The sequence below is a fragment of the Megalops cyprinoides genome, chromosome 11 (genome assembly GCF_013368585.1).
Source record: "Megalops cyprinoides isolate fMegCyp1 chromosome 11, fMegCyp1.pri, whole genome shotgun sequence".
Classification (NCBI taxonomy): Eukaryota; Metazoa; Chordata; class Actinopteri; order Elopiformes; family Megalopidae; genus Megalops; species Megalops cyprinoides.
In genome coordinates, this window is record NC_050593.1 from 28,823,610 (window position 1) to 28,845,245 (window position 21,636).

Sequence of the window (21,636 nt, forward strand, 5' to 3'; positions counted from 1 at the left end):
AAAACCTGGAAAAGCGACAGGATGTCTTCATTATTTATATACTTGACTTCTACTTACTCTTCCCTGCTTGGAAGAGTCACTCGTGTCAGTCATGTCCCTTCTTTACTTGGGCCCCCAAGTAGTGGAGTGAGCTCCCTAAATTGTCAGAACAGCAGGGTCACTGTCCATGTTTTGTACAAATGGAAGTCCCACCTATTCCAACAAACTCCCCAAACTCCTACCCCTTCTACGATTGTGGTAAAAAAAAACTTTATAAGTTAAAGCCTTTATAAGTGTTGATGGCAAAAGCCTGCAGGCAGTATAAGCTTTTGCAGTACCCTAAGCTTAGTGGGGAAAACTGCAGTTGCAGTTTATGGTAGAAAACTAGCCGCAGTCCAGGCCAGTTGGACTGAGGGTTCCCTCCACACTTGTCCAGCAGTTCTCCAAAAGAAAAAACAAGAATAATTCACACAGTCTGATGTAATTAGGTTTATTGCATACGTTTCAAAACAGCATACAGTAAACCGGGCTGGTCCGCGCGGAGCAGTCTCACTCACTCGCACCCATTCATTCTGCCCCACCCTCTAAATGCACTTCTCTTTTATGCTTTCCCTTAGCTCCTCTTGTTGTGGAGCTTAGACTCAAATCCCCTCCTTCGGTTTCATAACACGTTTTCTGTACATCATTGTTTTCCATTCTGGCATCATTTCCACTTCACCCCCTACCTTTTCTGTACATCATTGCCGCCAAGATCACACCTGTATGATACACACAAAAAACAACTGTCCTGTCTTGGCTGTACACCATTATCTCCAAGGCCGTGCATATCTAATATATGAAAAAATAGTTGATTACTTACTCTGGCCTGTCTGATATCTACTTGGCAATGCCTGCCAGAGTTGCACATGTCTAAAAATAACCGATTACTTGCTTTGGCTTAACTAACATTTACTGGCATCATTTCCACAAGCCACACCCCTTCAGTAAAAAAGCACTTGGCAGCATCAGGGAGATATGGCACTGAGCAGTCTTGTGTAACACTAAAGAAAGAACCCCGATGCTTGCAACCCCCCTCCTCACAGAGTCCAATTATTTTTTATTTTAAACTCAAGGTCCATCTTCTGGGCAATGTCCGAAGTGTGTAACTCTCATTATCAGGCCCAACAACAGGCTGCATTTTGTAACTTGCTGCATACAGATATCTCGCAGCTGCATACCCGTCCCACAGTCTCCTGTACACTTCTGACCCTTCTTTTTAGTTTCTGCTCACATGCATACAAAGTATACATATTGGATTGTCTGGTTTCCTTATACACTTACATACCTCCACATGCATAGTAAAAATAAAGTAAATAGCTGATTTAATATATCAATAACTGTGGTTAAAATCAAAAACTGACATCTACTGGCAATGCTTATGATTTACATATGAGATATACACTTAGTCAGAAATTTTCCACCACAAGTTGCCGTGGTGATTTTGTGTGCCCCCGCACGAAATATCAAATGCCCGCCCTATTGATTTGCTCTAGCACCGGGTCTGTTGAGTCTTTTGGGGTGTCTTATGCCTAGAATTAGGGGCGCTGAAGGGGGGTTCGCCCAGGGCGCCATACAAGGTAGAACCGCTACTGCATGTATGTACGCGAGTATACCATACAAACACAATAAAAAATGCAGTTGCGAAACATCTGATTTGTTCAAACACGTTAGAAAAAGTAGTTTTGCCACTATTCTCATTCCACCTACGTCGACGGGCCAGAGGTGTATTATAGAAATTAGGCTAAATTCTTGGAAGCTTCATTTCCTGATTGGATCCCGGCAGTCTGTATGGTGGCCCGGCGCGAAAAGACGCCGAGCAAACCCGAACGCGCAAACGAGGAAATATAATATCATCTCGCGAGGTCTTGCAACGGGAGTAAACAGTCGCCATTTTTACGGAGTGAGGGTGGAAGAAAACCGCAAAGGAGAGTCTCATACAGCTAGCTAGCTAGCGCATTAGCTACATATTTTGAGCTGAACCTGAACGATAAACTGTTTTCTCACCAACTTGCTGTTTGTTCTTCACAAAATAATCAAAACAACTCAAGACACAGAGCGCCTGCTCTGCAGGAAGCACGCCGTCGGGCCTTGGGGAATATCGGCACATTGCATGTAGCTGGCTAGCCTGGTTGCTAGCTAGCGGTTGGAAACGCTCATCGTTTCATTTGATTCGCCACTCCCGAAAGGCTACAGAGTTGAGAGGGCTTGGTTGCTTTCTAAAATGATCATAGAAAACCTCGATGCCTTGAAGTCGTGGCTTTCAAAAACCCTCGAACCCATGTAAGTTAGCCCGGTGTGTTGCTCCACGTTAGCTACCTAGCTGATTTGCCACCGTAAGCCAATGAGTTAGGTTGGGAACTTGGCTAGCTAACTGTGCAGTAAGTAGCTAACACAAGCTGCAGGGTAACTGTTAAGATGCCAATCATGCTATTTTTATGCTTGCAGAGTTAGTTGAGATCTATTGAAGGTAGTCGTCGATAGTTTGTTGCTATCTAGCGTCACTTTATCAAGAATTAGCTAGCGAGGTATCAGGCCATGCTTTAGGTGGCCAGTAGCTATGTGGACTAACTACCTTCCGATTGATCCATGTGCTTTTGCGAACTTGCCAGTGGCAGGTAATTTAATAAACCTTATGGATGAAAGTGGTTTAACTAGACAGGATTTTTAAAGTGCTGTATTTGGCTTTGTGGTGGCTATTTAGAATCAGACATTTGATAACGCTCATTTTTACTTAGGAATAGTCCGACTCAGAAATAACTACCTAAGCATTTACTTTACGGCAAATCACACTACGAATACATTCAGTTTGCAGCCGTTGCAGAACGGGATTGCAGGTTATCTAAAGTCTCCAACTCGGGACTAACGCTCTCGGTAAGAGAGGGACTCAAGAACTCCACGATGACCAGAGCTGGCGTGTTCTGTCAATTATTGATTGGTACGAGCCAATGAAAGCGCTTTGTGCTTAACATCCGAACACGTTGATTGGCTCAGATGGCTCATTCGCCCTCGCTGGGATTCTACAGTCTAGTTTGAACGTGTCCCACAACTTCAGCACCATTGCAGAAAATTATTGGCTATATTTGTGCGGTTTATGTCTGCAGAATCATAGGATCCGCTTAAAACATACATTTGTGTGCCATTAATTATGTAATTTGATACCTGGGGCAATGCATGATTTAAGTGATTTATGGGGTGAATTTAGCGCGATTCTTGGGCGGAAACCTAGTTTATCAGTAAAATAATTCGAAGTAGTAAAGCTTAATTTAATATGTAAATACTGCTGAAGTACTCTTTTGTGAACGTGTAAGCAAGGCATTTTACAGGAGGTCAAAACGTGGTAGATTGGTAGGTAGGTGTTGAAACGTTCAGCTACGAATCTCTGCCTCCAGTTTGGTCTGTTTTCCGCAAATGCATTGCAACTAAACTGGTCTTTGTGTGGCGGGGTCAGTTCTTAAGGCTTTAAATTCCTACGTGTGCAAGTCTAAATACTCATTTACAACCGGCTAGTTGGGGTAGAATTTTAAGTGTTTTGGATGTGTTTCAGCAGTCCTAGAAATGTCATTGTCTTTTGCTCACATAAACACTCACTGCCTGCCTCCCAGTTATTAGTTTATAAGTATTTTATTTTCCCCCACTTATTTGATTTGGTACGTAATGTCTCCAGTTAAGGGCTGTTTACTCCAGCTCACTGTCTTTTCCTTGACCAACCAAGTATGGACTCAGTGAAGTCAGTAAAACTTTACGCTAATAATGTAATCGAACTAAACCTTTAACTTGCCAACTGATGACAGTAAATTCTCCCCTTCCTGTGAATAGCAGCAAAACTATTTTGCCACTAGTCAACAGAAGGGCAGGGAAAATACTTCCACTGTACTTTTTCACTTATTGTTACAAAATCTAAGTTTTGCACATTTTATTACCTTCCTTCTGATGGATCTTAAGCAGTAACATTTGCATATTTGCAAGGTAGGCGATTGTTCTGAATGCTGACAGACTGATGTTAGCAGATGGCTAATGTCTAGAGCAGATACAGATTATGTGTGATGAAAACAAGGGGCTGAGCACATCAATCCAGCCATGCCTCCAGCTTTAGCCAGTGCACAATGCTCACTTGGTAGAAATCAATGATACATGCATTTACATTCACTTGCATTACATGCATTTACAAGTTGCTTTTATCCAGAGCGATATATGCAGGAAACCTTCACCATTTGCAATTAATGTATTCTTGAGGTCCCCATGATTGGGGAAATGTGTTGTATCGCTAATTATATTACTAATATAATTTTTACATGAAGTAATATATTACTGATATAAACTTACTCACAAAGACAATTTGCTCCAAAGACAGAAAACCACATGGTTAGTATAAAGACAGTGCAATAATACAACTACCAAGTGGTTAATGTGTGTGTCTAATGCTGTAAATGCATTTAATATGTTAAATATATGTAAGAGAGTATGGTTTGGTATGGTTTTGGTACAGAGTGTGAATTTGGAAGCAGGAAGCAGTAAGCAGTCCCTGGTTGAGTATGGAAAACCCCTAGAACACAGGTGTCACGTTGTTGGGTCTTGTAACTCAATATACCACCAAGTGCAAGTCATTGGTGTCTTGACTACAGCAAGCTATTTGACGACTACAAATTTATGTTCTGCAATACTGTACCTGGCATAAGTCTTCTGCTATGCCACTTCTGGAAGTTATGTTGTATGTACTCTATGCGTGTATTATGTTCTGGTAGTCTAAGTTTCACTTGTCCAGCAAGAGGTTATGGATGAATCCCCATTCTTGGAGAATATTGCTATCTGACCAAAGTAATGGTGTCCACAAGTCTGTGGCATTAATAATTGCATTGCCTTTCAAGATACAGTAAAATTATAACTGTACCAAGTTTCAGACACAAGGTGATTGTCACACATCTGCAATAAGTTTGTTTTTCTGTGAAGAAAATTATATTCCACTGAGGCTAGGCTGAATGACTGAAATCAAGAAAGGCTAGTTGAGCTTGTGTACTTACTGATAACGTTTGCTTTTTCAGATGTGATGCAGATCCTTCAGCCCTTGCTAAATATGTTGTTGCCTTAGTGAAGAAGGATAAATCGGAGAAGGAGTTGAAAGCACTATGCATTGACCAGTTGGATGTATTTCTTCAGAAAGGTAGGTTGGCTTTCAGTATCTCAGTTAAACCCAGCGAGCAGGCGTTCCAATGCCTTACCCAAGTTTCAGTGGATCCATGTTGCTGTTGAAGTGATTATTGAAGGCTCACTGATGCGCAGTATGAAAATACTCAGTGAGTAGGATGAAATTAAATTCATACAAACAAGCATGGTTTTGTTTAAAGAATCATCCCAGTGGTCTTGGTCAGCAGTGAAAAACAGCCCCCCCCCTTCTTTGACTCATTATGACAACAGATTTGTGACCAGTTCATCTCTCTGCCTATTGTTTCATCTGCTGAGACTAGAATGTATTTCCTTAACAAGATTACATTGCAGAAGGATCAGATTCAGTTAAACTGCAACAACTCTTACAGCTGTTGAAGCCGTTTTTGTGGTTCAGTATAAATATGGCAGTTACTAGCCATGACACAAAGTATTGTTACTTTGAATTTTGTGAAATCAGAAAATGACTCTCAAAATGTTTTGTGGCCCTGTGAACATGCCACAAAATCAAATTACTATGTGATGTAAATTAAAACTGGCTACATTAAATTACGTTATTGTAATTTAACATACGCTTTAATCCAGAGCTACTTACATAGGTTACAGTTTTTGCATTATTCATTTATATAGCTAGTATTTTCTGAGGCAATTCTGGGTTAAATACCTTGCCTAAGGGTACAGCAGCAGTGCCCCAGTGGGGAATAGAACTAGCAACCTTTTGGTTGGATGCCCTGTTCCTTACCGCTGTGCCACACTGCTGCCCTAGGAAGATTATTTACTTACCTTGCAAATCATGTTATTGGCTTTATTGCTGGCTTTACCCATTAAGTCCAGTAGTACTCCGCAGTGTTATGGCAAAAAGTATTTTATTAAACTGTTAGTTGCGGTTTATTCTTCCTGTTGTGGTGAGTTTGCGTTACAGTTGTGACAGTATTCACTAGTATACCATGAGTACATGAATGTACATGTTGTTAATATCACTGCACATTGACATAACAAATATTGTAACTGATCCATTCCACTTCACTAAGAGCTAAGTCACATTCCTACATTAAGTAAGTTGAATTCCTACATTTTCAGAGTAGCGTGTAGCATTTGTGTTTTGAGCAGTTGACATGGAAATGAAATTGAATAAGACAGAATCACTCATTTGCTTCTCCTTTTTCCACTTAAAGAAACGCAGACATTTGTGGATAAACTTTTCGAAGCTGTGAACACAAAGAGTTATCTACCTCAATTTGAGCAGCCATCTTCAGCTGGAAGAGTGGAAGTTCACCAGCGGCAAGAAAAAGATGACCTGAAAAAAGATGAGGTAATTTTGGTGGATTTTTCAGAATGATTTCCTGTACACACCCATACCAGTATAGAGTAACACTTTTGCTTATATGAAGAATAGAGAGAAATTAAATTAAAGTATAAGAACTCAAAATTTCAGTTTTTAATTAACAGATCATTAGCATATTTGCTAAAGAGTCTGTCTTGTCTAGTTACCCTTACTCTCAAGGGGAACACATTTCTAGCTGTAAATAAACTTTTTTTTACACAATAAAAGGTTGAGGTTCAATCAAATGAGCAATGGTAAAGCATACTCTACCTTCAGGATCTGATGGGCACTCAGCAATCTACACAGTGTGAATTAGTTGCAGTCTGATTATTCAGGTACTCATTGAAGTGCTGCACAAGCTATATTCTGTAATTAAAACGTGATGTGATTTTTCATTTTTCTAAATGTAGATAAAGAAGGATACCATTGCACTTCAGTAAAGAATGCCTGCATTGAATTTAGATTATGCACATTAAGGGCATGTTCTATTTGGAAACTTCTGATATTTTGTGGTGATTCTGCTTTAAATGCAAGTGTGTATCATGGAAGGTGTATGTTCTTATTTCTCATTTTGCTCTATAGAAAAATAAGGTTATTGTGCTTATTTGTGGGATTTGTTTTGGGGGAGTGCAGCAATGTCAGTAGCAGTAGAAGTTTGTGTTCGGATCTGCTGAACCCAAAGCAGCATAAGGAAGTAATGTTCTGCAGCCTGCACAGGCTTACCCACACAAAATGCTCTCACTGCATTTTAATGCCTGCTCTTTCAAGACTCCCTCTGGAACATTGTTGGTCTTGTGTTTGACAGCCAAACAAAGAGGATGACCGAGAAAAGAAATTCTCCAGGAGAGTGAATCACAGCCCTCAGCAGTCCAGCTCGCGATACAGAGACAACAGGTGAGAGCACAACGTTGAATCAGTCACGCATGCGTGTATGAGGTTAGGTTATATAACAAACAGCATATTTCCATCCCGTTTAGTGTCAGTCTATGTGTCATCTAGTTTTGAAATATGTTGCTTTACACTCAACATGAAGGGGGCATAATAGACATAGCCCAAAATGATTTTTTTCATTTGAAGACATAGTGGCATTTAATTTATGTTCATGTAAAGATTCTTTTGTATTAAAGCTTGCAATTTCCAGGAAATAAAGAGAATCTGATCCGTGTTAATTTTGACACTTGCACAGGAGAGGGGACGACCGCAAGAAGGATGACCGCTCCAGGAAGCGAGACTACGACCGCAATCCCCCGAGGCGGGACTCCTACAGGGACCGCTACAACCGCCGGCGAGGCCGCAGCCGCTCCTACAGCCGCAGCCGCAGCCGCAGCTGGAGCAAGGACCGCCCCCGCGAACGCGACCGCGACCGCGACCGGGAGAGAGACCGCGACAGAGAAAGAAGCAGGAGTCGGTCTAGGAGCCCAAGCAGGACAAGAAGTCACGGTGAGCCTCCCGCTACCACTCTGTCTGGAAAAAGAACAAGGCGACCAAATAAAAGCCCCTCTGTTTCTTCAATTGTAAAAGATCAATCCTGTAGGTCTTCGCCTTGTAATTTCAGAAAAGGACGCGGGGAAATCAAAGTACGACCACGACCGCGCAGAGAGATGCGAGCCCACCGAGAGCTACACTCCGGCGCCCTTGGTCTCCAACGTGTCGTCGAGCCACTTCCCGGTCCCAACGCTCAGCAGCACCATCACCGTCATCGCTCCCACACACCACGGCAACAGCACCACGGAGAGTTGGTCCGAGTTCCGCGAGGACCACCAGCTGGAGCACGGCTCCTACGGGCGAGGGCCTCCTCAGAGGAAGCGATGCCGGGACTACGACGGTAATGGCCTTTCGGCGTGTTCCACCACTGCAATGTTATACCCACAAGTACAAACACTTGGGACTGCCCCAGTTGACTAGTGACAGGGATCAAACTCTTTGTCAGTGCACCACTCACTTCATATGGCTGGCTTAAAATGGTCAAGAGGTAAAATAGTATTGAAAGGTTGATGATTGGTTTAGTTTTTATTTATTTATTCACACATTGTTGCCCTATCACTGGGATGTAATAGGCTCATGGGTGGAATGTTTTCTTCTCTCTGAAATGAACCCAGCTGTTTTGGAAGAGGGTCCGCTGTTTCAGTATGCAGAGGTTCTAAAGCCACTCTGGTGGAAAGTGCTGACATGGTGCACTGCTTGTTCAGAGCTCTTTTTTGGCTCCTCTGACCAGTCCACATGAAGTGTTGTTTTTAAGCACCATCTAACAAAGCGCAAACATACCAGGATCCTGCCAAATATCAATGTAGAGTAGCTGGAAATGAAATTCCAGAAAAATGTCAGCAATAACTTCGGCTGCAGTTCGCCTCTGAGTGGCAATAGCACAGTGTTGAAAACACTTTCAGATTTGCAGCTGGGTGCAGCGTGAGTGGCGTTTTAGTGTCTGTCAAAGACCTAAAACTTTGACTATGAGTGTTCTATTTAGTCACAGACTTTTCAGGCGTTATTATGAGCCAAATGAAATATCTAGCAGTCATTTTGTGCACCTGTGGCTAGTTTGACCACCAATGAAGAACATTGATTTGGCGCTCATTGAAATGGTTTCCATATTTTTTCCCCCTTTTCAGAGAAAGGCTTCTGTATGCGTGGGGACATGTGTCCGTTTGATCATGGCAGTGACCCCGTGGTGGTGGAGGACGTGAACTTGCCCAACATTCTTCCATTTCAAGCTCCGCCTCTTCCTGTGGTGGACGCCCCTCCTCCCCCTGGTCTTCCTCCTCCGCTTCCTCTGATGACGCCCCCGCCCGTCAACCTGCGACCCCCGGTCCCCCCACCAGGGGCGATGCCCCCCAGCCTACCCCCTGTGGCAGGTATGCTCAGAAAAAGGGCATAGCCTGGGATGCTCTTTATCAGTTACCTCACAAAATCCTACATTGCATTGACTCTGATGGCCCCTGTTTTTTCTGTCATCTTCCAGGCCCACCCCCACCCCTCCCTCCTCTGCAGCCTTCCGGAATGGATGCACCCCCAAACTCCATCACCAGCTCTGTGCCCACCATTGTCACATCAGGGGTGCGCCTACCCCCTCCTCAAGCCCCGCCCCCTCTCTTCACCTCAGGTAGGAACGTTGAGATACAGCTCTAAGCCAGTGTGGGCAGAGGTTTGTTTCAGCAGTGAGGCATTTGCAGTTCAGAGACTGGGCCTTCTGCAAGGCTGCTTATTTGATTCCCAGGCATGGTTCTACTGTCAGTACAGCATGCATCATTAGGCTTGTAAGCACAATATGTCAGTAAATATCCAGGCTGTGAAACTGGATGTATGTGTAAAAAGTCAGCAGTATGACATTCTCCTGGTAAGGGTGCCCGCTCAGTCAGTAAAGAAATTTAAATTTGAATCTCTGTACGAATCTCTGTTCCCTCCAGACACTTACGAGCCTGATGTGTACAACCCGGAGGCCCCCAGTATCACCAGCACCTCCAGACCAGTGTACAGACACAGAGTGCATGCCCAAAGACCCAACCTCATCGGCCTGACTATGGGAGAAGTGGATCTGCCTCCTCGAGGTGCCTGAACAAACTATTCTCAGATTTTTCACATTGTCAGCTTTTTATTGTTGCTGTGCTTGCTCTAGTCACACCACCCTTATTCATTGTTCCAAAGCCAAGTGAAATGCATTATTTTCTTCGTTTTGGTCTTTCTTGAAAGAATGCAGAGTAATGTGGAGTTTGGTAATTACTTGTTACATTTTTGCAACAGGATAAAACCCCTTGAGGTGTAACATTTCATTTTCAAGGGGGTCCCAAGGGAAGAAGAAGAGAATTGCATAATCTCTCACACAACACACATTAATTTACCAAGAACAACAGTGCTGTAAAAAGTAACTGAAGATTAAAAAAAAACGTTATTATTGCTTTTAATGACTTAATGGTAAATATTCCAATATTGCGTATGCTGTTACTTCTTGGGCAGAATTTAGATATATACAATTTAACAAAAAATAAGAAGTAGCTAGGAGCATAATGGCAAGGGCAAAACAGTTCATCTTGGCTGCTTCTGTGGTCTTTAATCAATGGTTTTGTCTTAACAGAAAAAACTGCAAGCAACAACAACATGAGAATAGTGGTTGAGTCTGACCCCAGGAAGCGATCAGCTGGTCCGATCGATGGAGGCATTCCCCCAAAAAAGCCATGGTTCGACAAGTAAGCAGAACATTTTTACTTCAGTATCTGAAAGCTCTTTTAACTCTTTGTGTTGTGATATTAGCAACCCATTAAATTTTTATCCTTTATCATAGACTTGAATATAAGCAAAAATAAAACATTGTCATTAAGCTTAGATTTAGCTATATGTAAAAGCGCTCTTTTTGGACGGTGAAAATGAAAGAAGTATTCTTTAACATATTAGGGGTAAAATTCCATGCAGGTGCCACAAAACAGAGCACCTAGATTTTCATGCTCAAGCAGCTGAAAGTGCTGCTGTAAAATCTGGTCAGCATTACAGCAGAATTGTAGATGTCAGTGCAGTTACTCTTGTTGGTCTCTTGAGGGCAGTGCTGCACAACAAAACTGCTTGCTTTTTAGTGTTGTCAAATTCCATTTCAGTGAATAGAGCTTTCATTACTGTTTTTGACTCACATGTTAATGCTATGTCAGCTAGTGGTCTTAAGCTTTTAATTAATCCTCAGTTTATTTACACTGAATGTTCCATTATTTAAAATAAAATGTTGGCTTGGAAAAAGACCTTATATGTGAACACCACACCATTACCATTCAATTTGCTGTGGATGTGTCTGTGTTCATGCTTTCCACAGGCACGGCTTCAATAAGCCCAATCACCAAGGATTTCACAAGAAGATGCCGTGTGCAAATGCAAAGCTGGACGTGAGGCAGATCCCAGCAGAGCTCAACAACATCAGCAAACTTAATGAACACTTCAGTAAATTTGGAACCATTGTTAACCTGCAGGTGAGTTGGCATACTCATCTTCACTAGCAGTGTCATTTTCTGTAAAAAAATAAGCAATGCTTATTTGGATTGTGGCTCTGGTTTCCATGGAACTCTCGAGAATGATCAGAAATAGAAAGTTAAAGATGAAATCTGCATACCTATGAATGTATAAATGTGTCAATGTAGATTATTGATCATTGTGTTGCACAGCTGTGGCTAATTACTGAATTGACAGCTTGCTGCCAGTAGCAGAGAGTTACAGTGCTTTCATCAGTAGGTGCTATGCATGTTAATTGGACGTAAGAGATTGATTTTTGATGGGAAAACAATTGCTTGGTTTGTTAAGTAGTTCATAGATCCTCACCTGCTAGCAGTGTTTTGCACTTTGGTACATGCTAAGAGGTGACACATCGCACCTTGTTCAGCTTGATAACATGTGCAACTGTGTACTGTAGTGGTAAGGAAAACTTGACCTGTAATTAGGTTTTAGGTTTGATTCCTAGATGGGGCATCTCTCTCACCCTTGACCAAAATGATTGATGTGAACTGCTTCAGTAAATATCCGTATCTGTATATGTAAGCTGTGGAAATCATCCTGGGCCCAAGCACCTGCTAAGGCATTTCACTTTGTGTAAATAGTGTGAAGCAGTTTGTTGGCAGTTCAGCTGATATGACTTTTCTTTTACAGTGTCACACAGCTGGATAGTTATGGTTAACTTGTAAAGGCCATGCCCATCTGGGAAATAGGTGGTAACCTTCAGGTTACAAGCACAGTTATATACCAGCTACAACACACTTCTGCTCGCTTGATGACACACTGCTGCTCACCTGATTCCAACTTGTATGGTCTTTGCAGGTGGCTTATCAGAACGACCCAGAAGGGGCCCTTATCCAGTTCTCTACACACGAGGAGGCCAAGAGAGCCATTCTCAGCACAGAGGCCGTGCTCAACAACCGCTTCATCAGAGTCTACTGGCACCGCGAGGAGATGCAGTCACAGCCTCCCTCACAGACGGTATTCTCATTCATCAGCCCGTGTCTTCAGGTCATGGAATAATACGCATCGTGAAACATCCAGCTCTCTCTGCCTGTCCATCGGTTAGGAGCTCAGCCTAGGACGCTGTGCACGGAATCCTTTGAGTACTTCTGCAGTACTGTTCTGTGGGGCAGTAAATTCCCTTTCTTTTTTGCAAATGTTGTTTTCCCAGTTTGTCCAAACGGTACGGCAAAAATCCCATTTGCTTTTGTGACAAGTTCTCAGTTTTGTGTAAATGGCCTCAGTGCATCTAGAATGGTTTCTAACTTGTGTATGAATTTGTACTCTGACAAGTTGTTTGTCTGTATGTACTGTGGGGATCACTACAAGGACATGCTTCCAAGCGCTGTTATGTCCTGCTTGCTTTGCTTCATGTTGTGGACATTTTTTTTGAACACACAACCAGGTTAGGGTTCGGGTTAGCGCTGAAAGTCATTTGAACATTATTGTGAAAATTATCGGTTTGCTCAAATGCTAATGCAGCATGAAACCATTTCCTGTGTACTGGAGTAAAGTCATTCCTTCATTGCACCTTTCCACTTATTATGCCTCCTCTCATGTAATTCTTCACATATCTCTTCCACACTGAGAGACAGATATGTGAAGCAGCCTATGTGTGCCAGCAGGAACATATGTATGGCTTCTCAACGTTCTATTTTAACATTTCAGACCTCTTTTTTTAAATGATGTTCATGTATAATAATGGTTTCTGTTTGCACAATTACGTGGAAAAAGAGAAACCGAATGGGCACCGTTGAACAGTTGTGACCTCTAGCGGTAAAATGCTTTGGCAGAGCAAGTGAGCATGGCTGTGATACAGTCAGCCCGGGGAGTGAGGTGTGCTCCCGTTACTAGGGGATGCAGTGCGTCTAGTTATCAATGTTCATTTTGGGCTCATTCTCCACGGGTGGTGGCAGTAATGACCCAGCGATGTTTTCTTGAAACCAGGGCCTCCAGTCTGCCCCGCACCCCCCTGTGACTACCCTGAAGCAGTCAGTGAAAGATCGCCTGGGCCCCATACCAACCAGCGACCCAGAGCCTTCACAGGACTGCAGCGTGGCCTCCCAGGTACGTCTAACTGGCCCGGAGGCAGCACTGCTTCGGGTTCCACTCAGATCTTTGCCAGCGTTTTGATCATGGGTAGTCACAGAACATGATCAAATATTACATGGTCCTTGAAACCAGGGAACAAAAATCGGTGCTGTCTATCTATATGTCTGTTGATCTATCATTATTTATTATTCATTCATTCATCATTTCATTCTTTCATGATATTTTAACTAAGTTCCCTGATATATTTCTTGATTATGGTTCCTTTGTTAACATGATTATGACCACAGCATGATTCAGTTCATATTACCAAAGTAGCTGTTGAATGATTTTTTTTTTTCCCTCATATATGTTTATTTGCAGAGTGCTGCAAAAATGTCAGTGAAAGACCGTTTGGGCTTTTCTTCAAAACCAACAGTTGCTGCAGGAAAGGTAAGACCACTTTTTACTTGGAAATACACACTCAGTGTTGATAGTTAAGCTAAATGAAATGGGGTCACTCTTTTCCCAGATGAAAGCATTAATGCACTTAAAACTTTTAAAGGGCCCACCCAGTTTTTTTTCTTAGGAGAATAAAATAGAACAGCCTCTTATGCGGCTATGTGTTTTTCTGCCTTTTGTAGGTTTTTTCAACTTCCACGGGACTCACAAAAACGGTGTACAACCCAGCGGCGCTGAAAGCAGCCCAGAAGACCTTGCCTTTCCCAAGCCCCGCATTCTCTGATGAGGCTTTGAAGAAGAAACAGGTTTGTGATCATTCAGGCTTGCGCTGTGGGTTACAGAGGTTTCTGCCGCGCAGTGCTGCAAATTGTGCACATCTGTTCCAGATTAACTTTCCTATTGATGAAAGTGTTTAAGTGTCTGAAGTATTTATAAGTGTCTATATAAAAAAAAATCTTTATGCAGCTGCGGGACATCGTTTATTTGTTTTTTTTAATATGAAATGTGGTCTGTGAAGTGTTGTTTATATGTAATACTTTTAAAGAGTGTGGCAAGAAATAAAAATGTGAAACATTGATTGAAAAAAAAAAAAAAATCTGCTTGCACCTTCATTGTCTGCTTCGTTACAATTCCTACAGGAAGCACTAAAGCTTCAACAGGATGTCCGGAAAAAGAAACAGGAAATTCTGGAAAAACACATTGAAACACAGAAGGTGAGAACGCACATTATTTTTTGAAATATACTGTATTTGAGATACAGAGGACAAAATCATTTTATGATGTAAAAATCAGGAATACCGAAAAAGCAGGAAAGAGTCACTGTTACATGTTTCTTTTGCAGTTATTGATCTCCAAACTGGAGAAGAACAAATCTATGAAACCTGAAGATAAAGCTCAAATAATGGAGACACTGACGACACTGACTAAAAACATAACCAAACTACAAGCTGAAATCAAAGCCATCTCCAGCGGAAATCCTCAGAAAACTGTGAAAAGCAAAGCTCAGGTAAGCTTTAAAGTAGTCAGCCCAAAGCTTTTGGTCACCCCTAGAATGTGTGAGCTGATAAATAATTACTTATTGCATTATAACTGCATGCGTGTGTATTTTGCCTTCTTGAATCAGGCCCAGAAGGAGTTGCTGGACACAGAATTGGATTTGTACAAGAAGATGCAAGCAGGAGAAGACATTGCACAGCTGAGGATAAAATACACACAGCTGCAGTTGGAGGTAAATGCCATTCTGAGATCTCTTAAGAATTTTGTCTGACATTTCCTTGAACTCCCAGCTGTACCACATGGGGGCGCTCCTACATTTTGTTTTCAGGGTCACTGTGAAGCGTGAGTTATGTTGCCTCCACTGTTGTAAGGATTTTACAATTGCATCCCCACTCTGGTGTATCTAGTATGTAATAAAACTGCATGATAAAAGAAATTCAGTTAACTGGTAATGCAGAAGACAGTGGTTCCTGTTGCCTTTTGAAACTGATGACTGTCACTGGCTCTGTTGTAGAAACAAGCAGCATTGTCGGTAGTGTAATGTATTTTTTTTTTTTGCCATTTCTTATTGAACTGTGACGAAGGGAAACGGCCCCAGCAATGGCAGTGTCCCTCACTGCCACAATGGTAATGGGACGCTGGCTTTTTTAGTGCTTTCACATCTTCTCAGGGCAATATCATTGCATTGGGCTGATGAATTTGACAGCAGCTAGCTATGTGGTGGAATTCTTCAGACATTGGTTTGTGGTGTCAGTGGTTTATCATTCGTACTGGTATTTTGCCAACATTTTTGGTGTTAAAATGGCTTAGTTGTGGCCCTTAGCAGTAATTAAAGATATTGCATTGTGCTTTGCCACTTCATGACAAATAGTTATGGACCCTGTACAGTGCCTTGTTCACATGTTTTCTGATACCCATTTTCCACTCTAGCGCTGGAACCAGGCTGTTAAATGAGACTTTGTCCTTTTCATTATCATTTCCTTTCAGGCCGCCAAAAGAGGGATCCTGGCATCTGGGCGTGGGAGGGGTGGCCATGCCCGGGGCCGTGGGGCCCTCCGTAGCAGGGGTCGAGGAATTCGAGGGCGTGGGCGAGGTGCCCCGATTCACGCTGTGGTTGACCACCGGCCGCGTGCGTTGGATATCTCAGGCTTCACAGAATCGGACAGAGTGGACCTGCTCCCACACTTTGCAGTAAGTAAAATCTGAACAGGCAGAAAACGTCAAAGTGTCAGTGTGTATCCCTTTAATCTTAGAGAGGGGGAGGGGGGGCTGAGAAGGGGACAAAGAAGAAACAAGACTGGGCAGTTTCCTACAAGGACAGATTACTTATTCATACTGTGTGAAATGACATTGTCTGGAGTGTGCACGGTTGAAGTACAATTTACTTTTTCCTGTTGTCCTAGCAATTTGGCGAGATTGAAGATTGCCAGATTGATGACTCTGCCAACACTGCGGTCATCACCTTCAGCACGCGGGCGGAAGCGGAGGTGGTAAGTGCAGCCCACAGTCGCATGGAGTCACAGCTGAGTCTGTTCCAGACCGCGGGCTACGCGGCTTTACAGTTTTTACCAGAAGGCCACTCAGACACTGACAGTGTTGCGTATTTCAAAATTTAAAAAGATGTGACACTCCTAAATGCTGTTTAAATATGTGGTGCTAAACTCTACACATTTAAAGGTAGTGAATGCTGTTATGAAGAGCTCAGTGTCTGTTTAGTTCATGGCATATTTATTGGTTCGAAGACTTAATTACGCACATCTTAAAGAGAAACATGGTTTGTAACGGGGGCCCCGGGTGGTTGTGCTACAGGCTGCGGTTCACGGGGTGAAGCTGAATAATCAGGAGCTGAAGCTGGCCTGGCACAAACCCTCAGCCCCTCTCAGTGCTGCCGACCCTGACGAGGCCGAGCCAGAGGATGACGAGGTCAGCGCACACAGGCGGGCACGCAAGCATGCACATACTGCGCCACATACAGGCATACACTCACGTACTTTCCACTTGTGCTTTGCTTACACACGGGCACATGCACACACATGTACTCTCTGGGATTCACCCAGACACATATAAATAGTCATGCAGTTGTACACTACCACACACGGCGCTGGACAAGTTGACACAGACTATACACACACAGGCACATACTGTGTGTGTGTGTTGTGTGTGTGTGTGTGTGTGTGTGTGTGTGTGTGTGTGTGTGTGTATGTATGATATATATATATATATATATATATATATATATATATATATGTATGTATGTATATGTATATATATGTATATGTGTGTGTGTATATGTGTGTGTGTGTGTGTGTATATATCTATATATATATATATACGTATGCAAACACAGAAAAGCACAAACTTGTGCACAGACTCATATGCCTGTACGCATACATGGACATATGCACTCACACAGTTTTATAAGATCACATGTGTAAACACATGCATGTTTGTCACATGGCACACCATAGCTCTTTATTCTGACGAGGATACAAGAATCAGAATTGTTATAAATGAAATGAACATATATTTTTTTGGAATGTAACATAAATCTGGAATCTTGCCAGAACGCCTGTGTACAGCTGCATCTGTGTTTGTGCCTAGTGAAGAAACATGTTAAGTTAGTGACACGGTGTGTGTCTGTTTGTGTGTCATCACAGTTCCAAGAGCAGTCTCTGGTGGACGACGCCTTGCTGCAGGACGATGACGAAGAGGATGATGACAACGAGCCGCGGTCCTGGCGCAGATGAAGAGGCCTCCACTGTCAGCTGCTGGAACACCACCAGACTTGATTATACAGCTTTGTTTTTAACAGCTAGTTACATTTGATTAGATCTTAACATTTAATACAGTTTTGCAAAGCAAGTACTACCAAGAGTACTGTGTGATTATTCAAAATACTGTAAATACAATGTGAGGTAAAGGAAGGCTTTTTACATAATGTTCAATAACCTTCAGTGGGTACTAATTTTTTGTTTGTTTTTTTGATTTTTCTTTTAATTTGGTCTAAAATGTCTGACCAGATTTCTTTTATTGACACGTGGTTCCATATTATGGAATGGATGGATGTTGAAACCCTTGATGAATGTTTGAAGCATAGAGACAACCATGAGACTTGTTTGGGTAAAGTTACTAAAGTTGCATAGTAGGCTTTACTGTGTATAATTAGCCTTTTGGTAGTTGCTTTTGTGTATATATTTTATGTATGAATTTTAATGATTTGTATGATGGCTTTGCTTCAATTCTTTGCCTTTATTTTGAAATGTAACAATAAAGAATTGAAATGGTCTGAAACTTAACTGCAAACAAAAAAAGAAAAAAAAAACACATTGGAAAAGAGGCAAAAGATGGGAAAAAAAACACTTCCAAAAAATGCAGAAAAAAATAAAGACCATTTCAAAACCCCCCACCCCCCATTTTCACAAAAAGAGCAAAATCCATTTAACCCTTGCCTGTTTACATGCAAGGATGTGCATTTGTTCATGCACAGCTTCTGTGGATCCAAGGTAAGGTTGTGCGATTTCAGTTTTGCTGCTGGAACATCAGTATGTGATTTAATATATAGGAGGATTTATGGTGATTAATTATCTATTAGTATGTTTTAAGGGAAATATGGATTTGTGTGGAATCTCTCCAAACTGTATATATTGACAGTGAAATCACTATAGAAATTTAGAGGCCGATGTAAGGAAAAGAACAGATGTGCAGATACTGAATTAACAGTTTTTTTCTGTTTTTCCTAATTTTGTCCTTTTTTTATAGCTTTCAAAGTATCATTCCTGTCTCCAGGATGACCCAAAGGTGCACTTCTGTCTCCAGAGGACCCACATTTCATAGACGAAGACGTCAGGAGTGAGAAAAAATCTGTTGAAGTTCAAAGAGTCAGTTGAATTTTGCGAAAATTAAGGTGCATGATAAGGTTTAAGATTAAATAGGAACTGCTCAAGTTTGTGTTGCTGTCTTCACACTTGTTTAAGTAATTTGCTTCCCCTGAGATGTAGTCTTCTCACTACCATAGGTGCTGTGGAAGCCGGGCTTGTGTTGCCTGTCGTGGAGCAGTGCAGCTGCTGTCTTACAGAAGGTAAAGCAACCACCATTTTGTTGCTGTCCTACGCTGTTTATATTCTGTTAGGTAGAGAGTTTGACAGTGAGAGCACATTTTACCCAATTACAGTATGTTAGCCTGTTAGCCACAGAAGATTTGCATTTACATGCTACCATTCAGACAATTTAGTTGTCCTTAAACATAACAACTGCATTCTTAAATGAGGTCATGTTTCATTTCATATGTGTATAGAAACACAAACACTTTAATATGTCGTTTGTATCATTGACTGACTAGTGAAATTTGGACTACGAGCTAAAACCTCGGCACTTTCTTCCTTAGATTATTTTTGGTTAATTTGAACGAATGTTGAAATTGGTGGCAATCAGATCTTAACATTTTTCAAGGAGAGCAGCGAACTGTAACAGCCTGAGTCAGACTTGAAGCTTCTTGAGCCCGGTGATTCTGAAGTCCTTGGTGAACTTTGCGGTGTTTTTGTTGTTCTTTTGGCCTCGCTCCTGTCACGTAGGCATCACTGTCCACTCTATTTCCAGCACCCCCCCCTTACCACCACCACCACCGCCGCCGGCCCTCCCCAGCTCCTGCGTCCACGGCAACCCCCGCGGTGACGGATCGTCCTGCCCGAGTGCTCCCAGCAGCCCCTGTCACATCGCATTTGCATAAGAGACGATGGATAACCAAATCAGACCGTGGCAATGAAGTCGTTCTGCGCACCAACCTGTCACAGTTGTTGCTCAGCTAATTGTGAAAAATTTGATTTGCGCCTCTTTCACAGTTTATTACGGGGGTTCTGCTGCAACCCCCCCCCCAACCCTCGGCCCCCTGAATTTGCCTTCACCATTCTTGCCCTGCGTGTGGCTTTTAAGCTCAAAGTACCTCAGCCCTCTCCCTTGGGTTTACTTACTGCAGCCCACCAGCTGTTAATGCACAGTCATCTGCGTGCTCCGTTATGCCCACTTCGCCTCTGAATGCACAATTAAGAAAACGGAGGAACACAATGCAATTTGCTCCTTTGTTTAAACATGCAGGACGTCCCCAAAGCTTGGTCTCTCCCCCGATTTGTCATCGGAGCTCTCATGGAATACCGGGGTAATGGGTTCAAGGTGGCGGATGCTGGTGTCTGAAATGTGAGAATTATTGTGGAAAGACAGTATGGCTGCTTAGACAGAAATTTTGAGAATGGGTTTCAAAATTGTTTTTCTTTAACCGGTTATATGTGTATGCTGATGCACCTGAGCTTGCTGGCATAGCTGAATGCGGTGGTGTACCTAAGCTTGCTGGCGTGGCTGAATGCGCTAGTGTACCTGAAAGTGCTGGTGTACCTTAGCTTGCTGGCCGAGCTCGATGCACTGGCGTACCTGAATGTGCTGGACTGTTTTCCCCTTTCAGGAAATGGATGTCCTGGTATCAAGGAGAAATCAAAACCTCACCTCGACTTTCTGCTCAGATTGTCAGGCAAAGTTTCTGCTGCGTGATTTGAATTTGGAATAATTAGAACAATGGACTTGACAGGATGCACTGAAAATTGATCAAATTCTGAATCAACGATGACACACTGTCAATGTCAAATTGTCTATATATGTGTGTGTATGTATGATTTTTATATATAAAGCAAATGTCTAGATTTTAAAATGGCCATGCCTGGAAAGGAACTTGTAAAAGAATCACACAATCACTGCAAACCCCTGTTAAGACTTAAATAAAACTGTATACAGCTCTATTTATCTTGAAGACTGCCTGAATAAGGAAACCTCAGAGGTTTTACTTATGAAGAGAGACTGGATTAATAAATAAAAATTTGAAATTGAATCAGGAATTGAAACCTGATTTCACTCAATAGACCTAATGAACAGCATTAAAGAAGAGCATTTAACTGTTCAGTTCAGCTCATATCTGCCTATGGAGTGAAAACATTAAGGCAAATACTACCTTCTGAGCATACCTGTTCAGTTTCATTTTTACATATTTGAATAGCTGTGATGGCCTGTATGCGGAGCATCCCTTAAAATGGATTGATGTTTGTTTTATTCGTCCCTTCTCCTCCTTCGATGAGCAAAAGTTCAGACTCTTTAATGGGAGGGATTTATTTTGAGTAGTTAATCCCTCCCTGAAGACAGCAATGAGGTTAGTTAGCCTCCAGCAGAATCTGGAAGGTAAAGGGAAGGGGTCTCCGCACAGTGTGAACTAGGACTGCATGGGCTAATAAGTTTATATTTCCTGCCTCATTTGTTAAAATCCCCCGAATTCCTAATTTGTGTCACCAAGACAAATGGATGTGAGATATTGTAATGTGTGAAATTAATACTGATGGATGGCTCATTTTCGCCCACCTTTTAAATTGTTTGATTCTGTATGTTGTATAACATGAAAGATGCACAGCACACCTTGGGATCTTTTTAATTCTGTATATCATTTTCCAATTTTATATATTACTTACTAATAGTCTTTTTTTGTTTGATGTGCTGTAGCATATCTTTTAGCAGTTTGAAAATGGAAATATAATCACCCACACATGAATCTAAATGTAAATGACTTTACATAGTAAAATTTTCCACTTTTGTCATGTTCTGAATTTGTCCAATACATGACCAAGCGTCCTGTACTCTTAAAAACAAAATGG

The 21,636-nt window shown here is 42.0% G+C and overlaps 1 protein-coding gene and 1 long non-coding RNA gene across 3 annotated transcripts; both read left to right on the top strand.

The window, feature by feature from the left end:
- Nucleotides 1-1,909: 1,909 nt before the first annotated feature.
- On the top strand, nt 1,910-18,313 carry rbm26 (RNA binding motif protein 26). Its single transcript, XM_036541162.1, has 22 exons — nt 1,910-2,298; nt 5,058-5,176; nt 6,354-6,490; nt 7,308-7,396; nt 7,689-7,942; nt 8,058-8,327; nt 9,112-9,354; nt 9,462-9,602; nt 9,907-10,047; nt 10,572-10,683; nt 11,295-11,448; nt 12,287-12,445; nt 13,415-13,534; nt 13,880-13,948; nt 14,140-14,262; nt 14,596-14,670; nt 14,799-14,963; nt 15,081-15,185; nt 15,941-16,144; nt 16,357-16,443; nt 16,763-16,876; nt 17,611-18,313. Exons 1-22 carry the CDS (start codon nt 2,240-2,242, stop codon nt 17,698-17,700), a joined length of 3,030 nt encoding a protein of 1,009 aa, XP_036397055.1. The 5' UTR covers nt 1,910-2,239; the 3' UTR covers nt 17,701-18,313.
- Nucleotides 18,314-18,542: 229 nt separating this feature from the next.
- On the top strand, nt 18,543-21,395 carry LOC118786124. Of its 2 annotated transcripts, none has more exons than XR_005005306.1 (3): nt 18,543-18,857; nt 18,969-19,031; nt 19,550-21,395. It is a non-coding gene; the product is annotated as an uncharacterized LOC118786124 (long non-coding RNA). The 2 variants fall into 2 exon arrangements; XR_005005305.1 differs by having other exon boundaries at nt 18,543-18,831.
- The last annotated feature ends 241 nt before the right edge of the window (nt 21,396-21,636 follow it).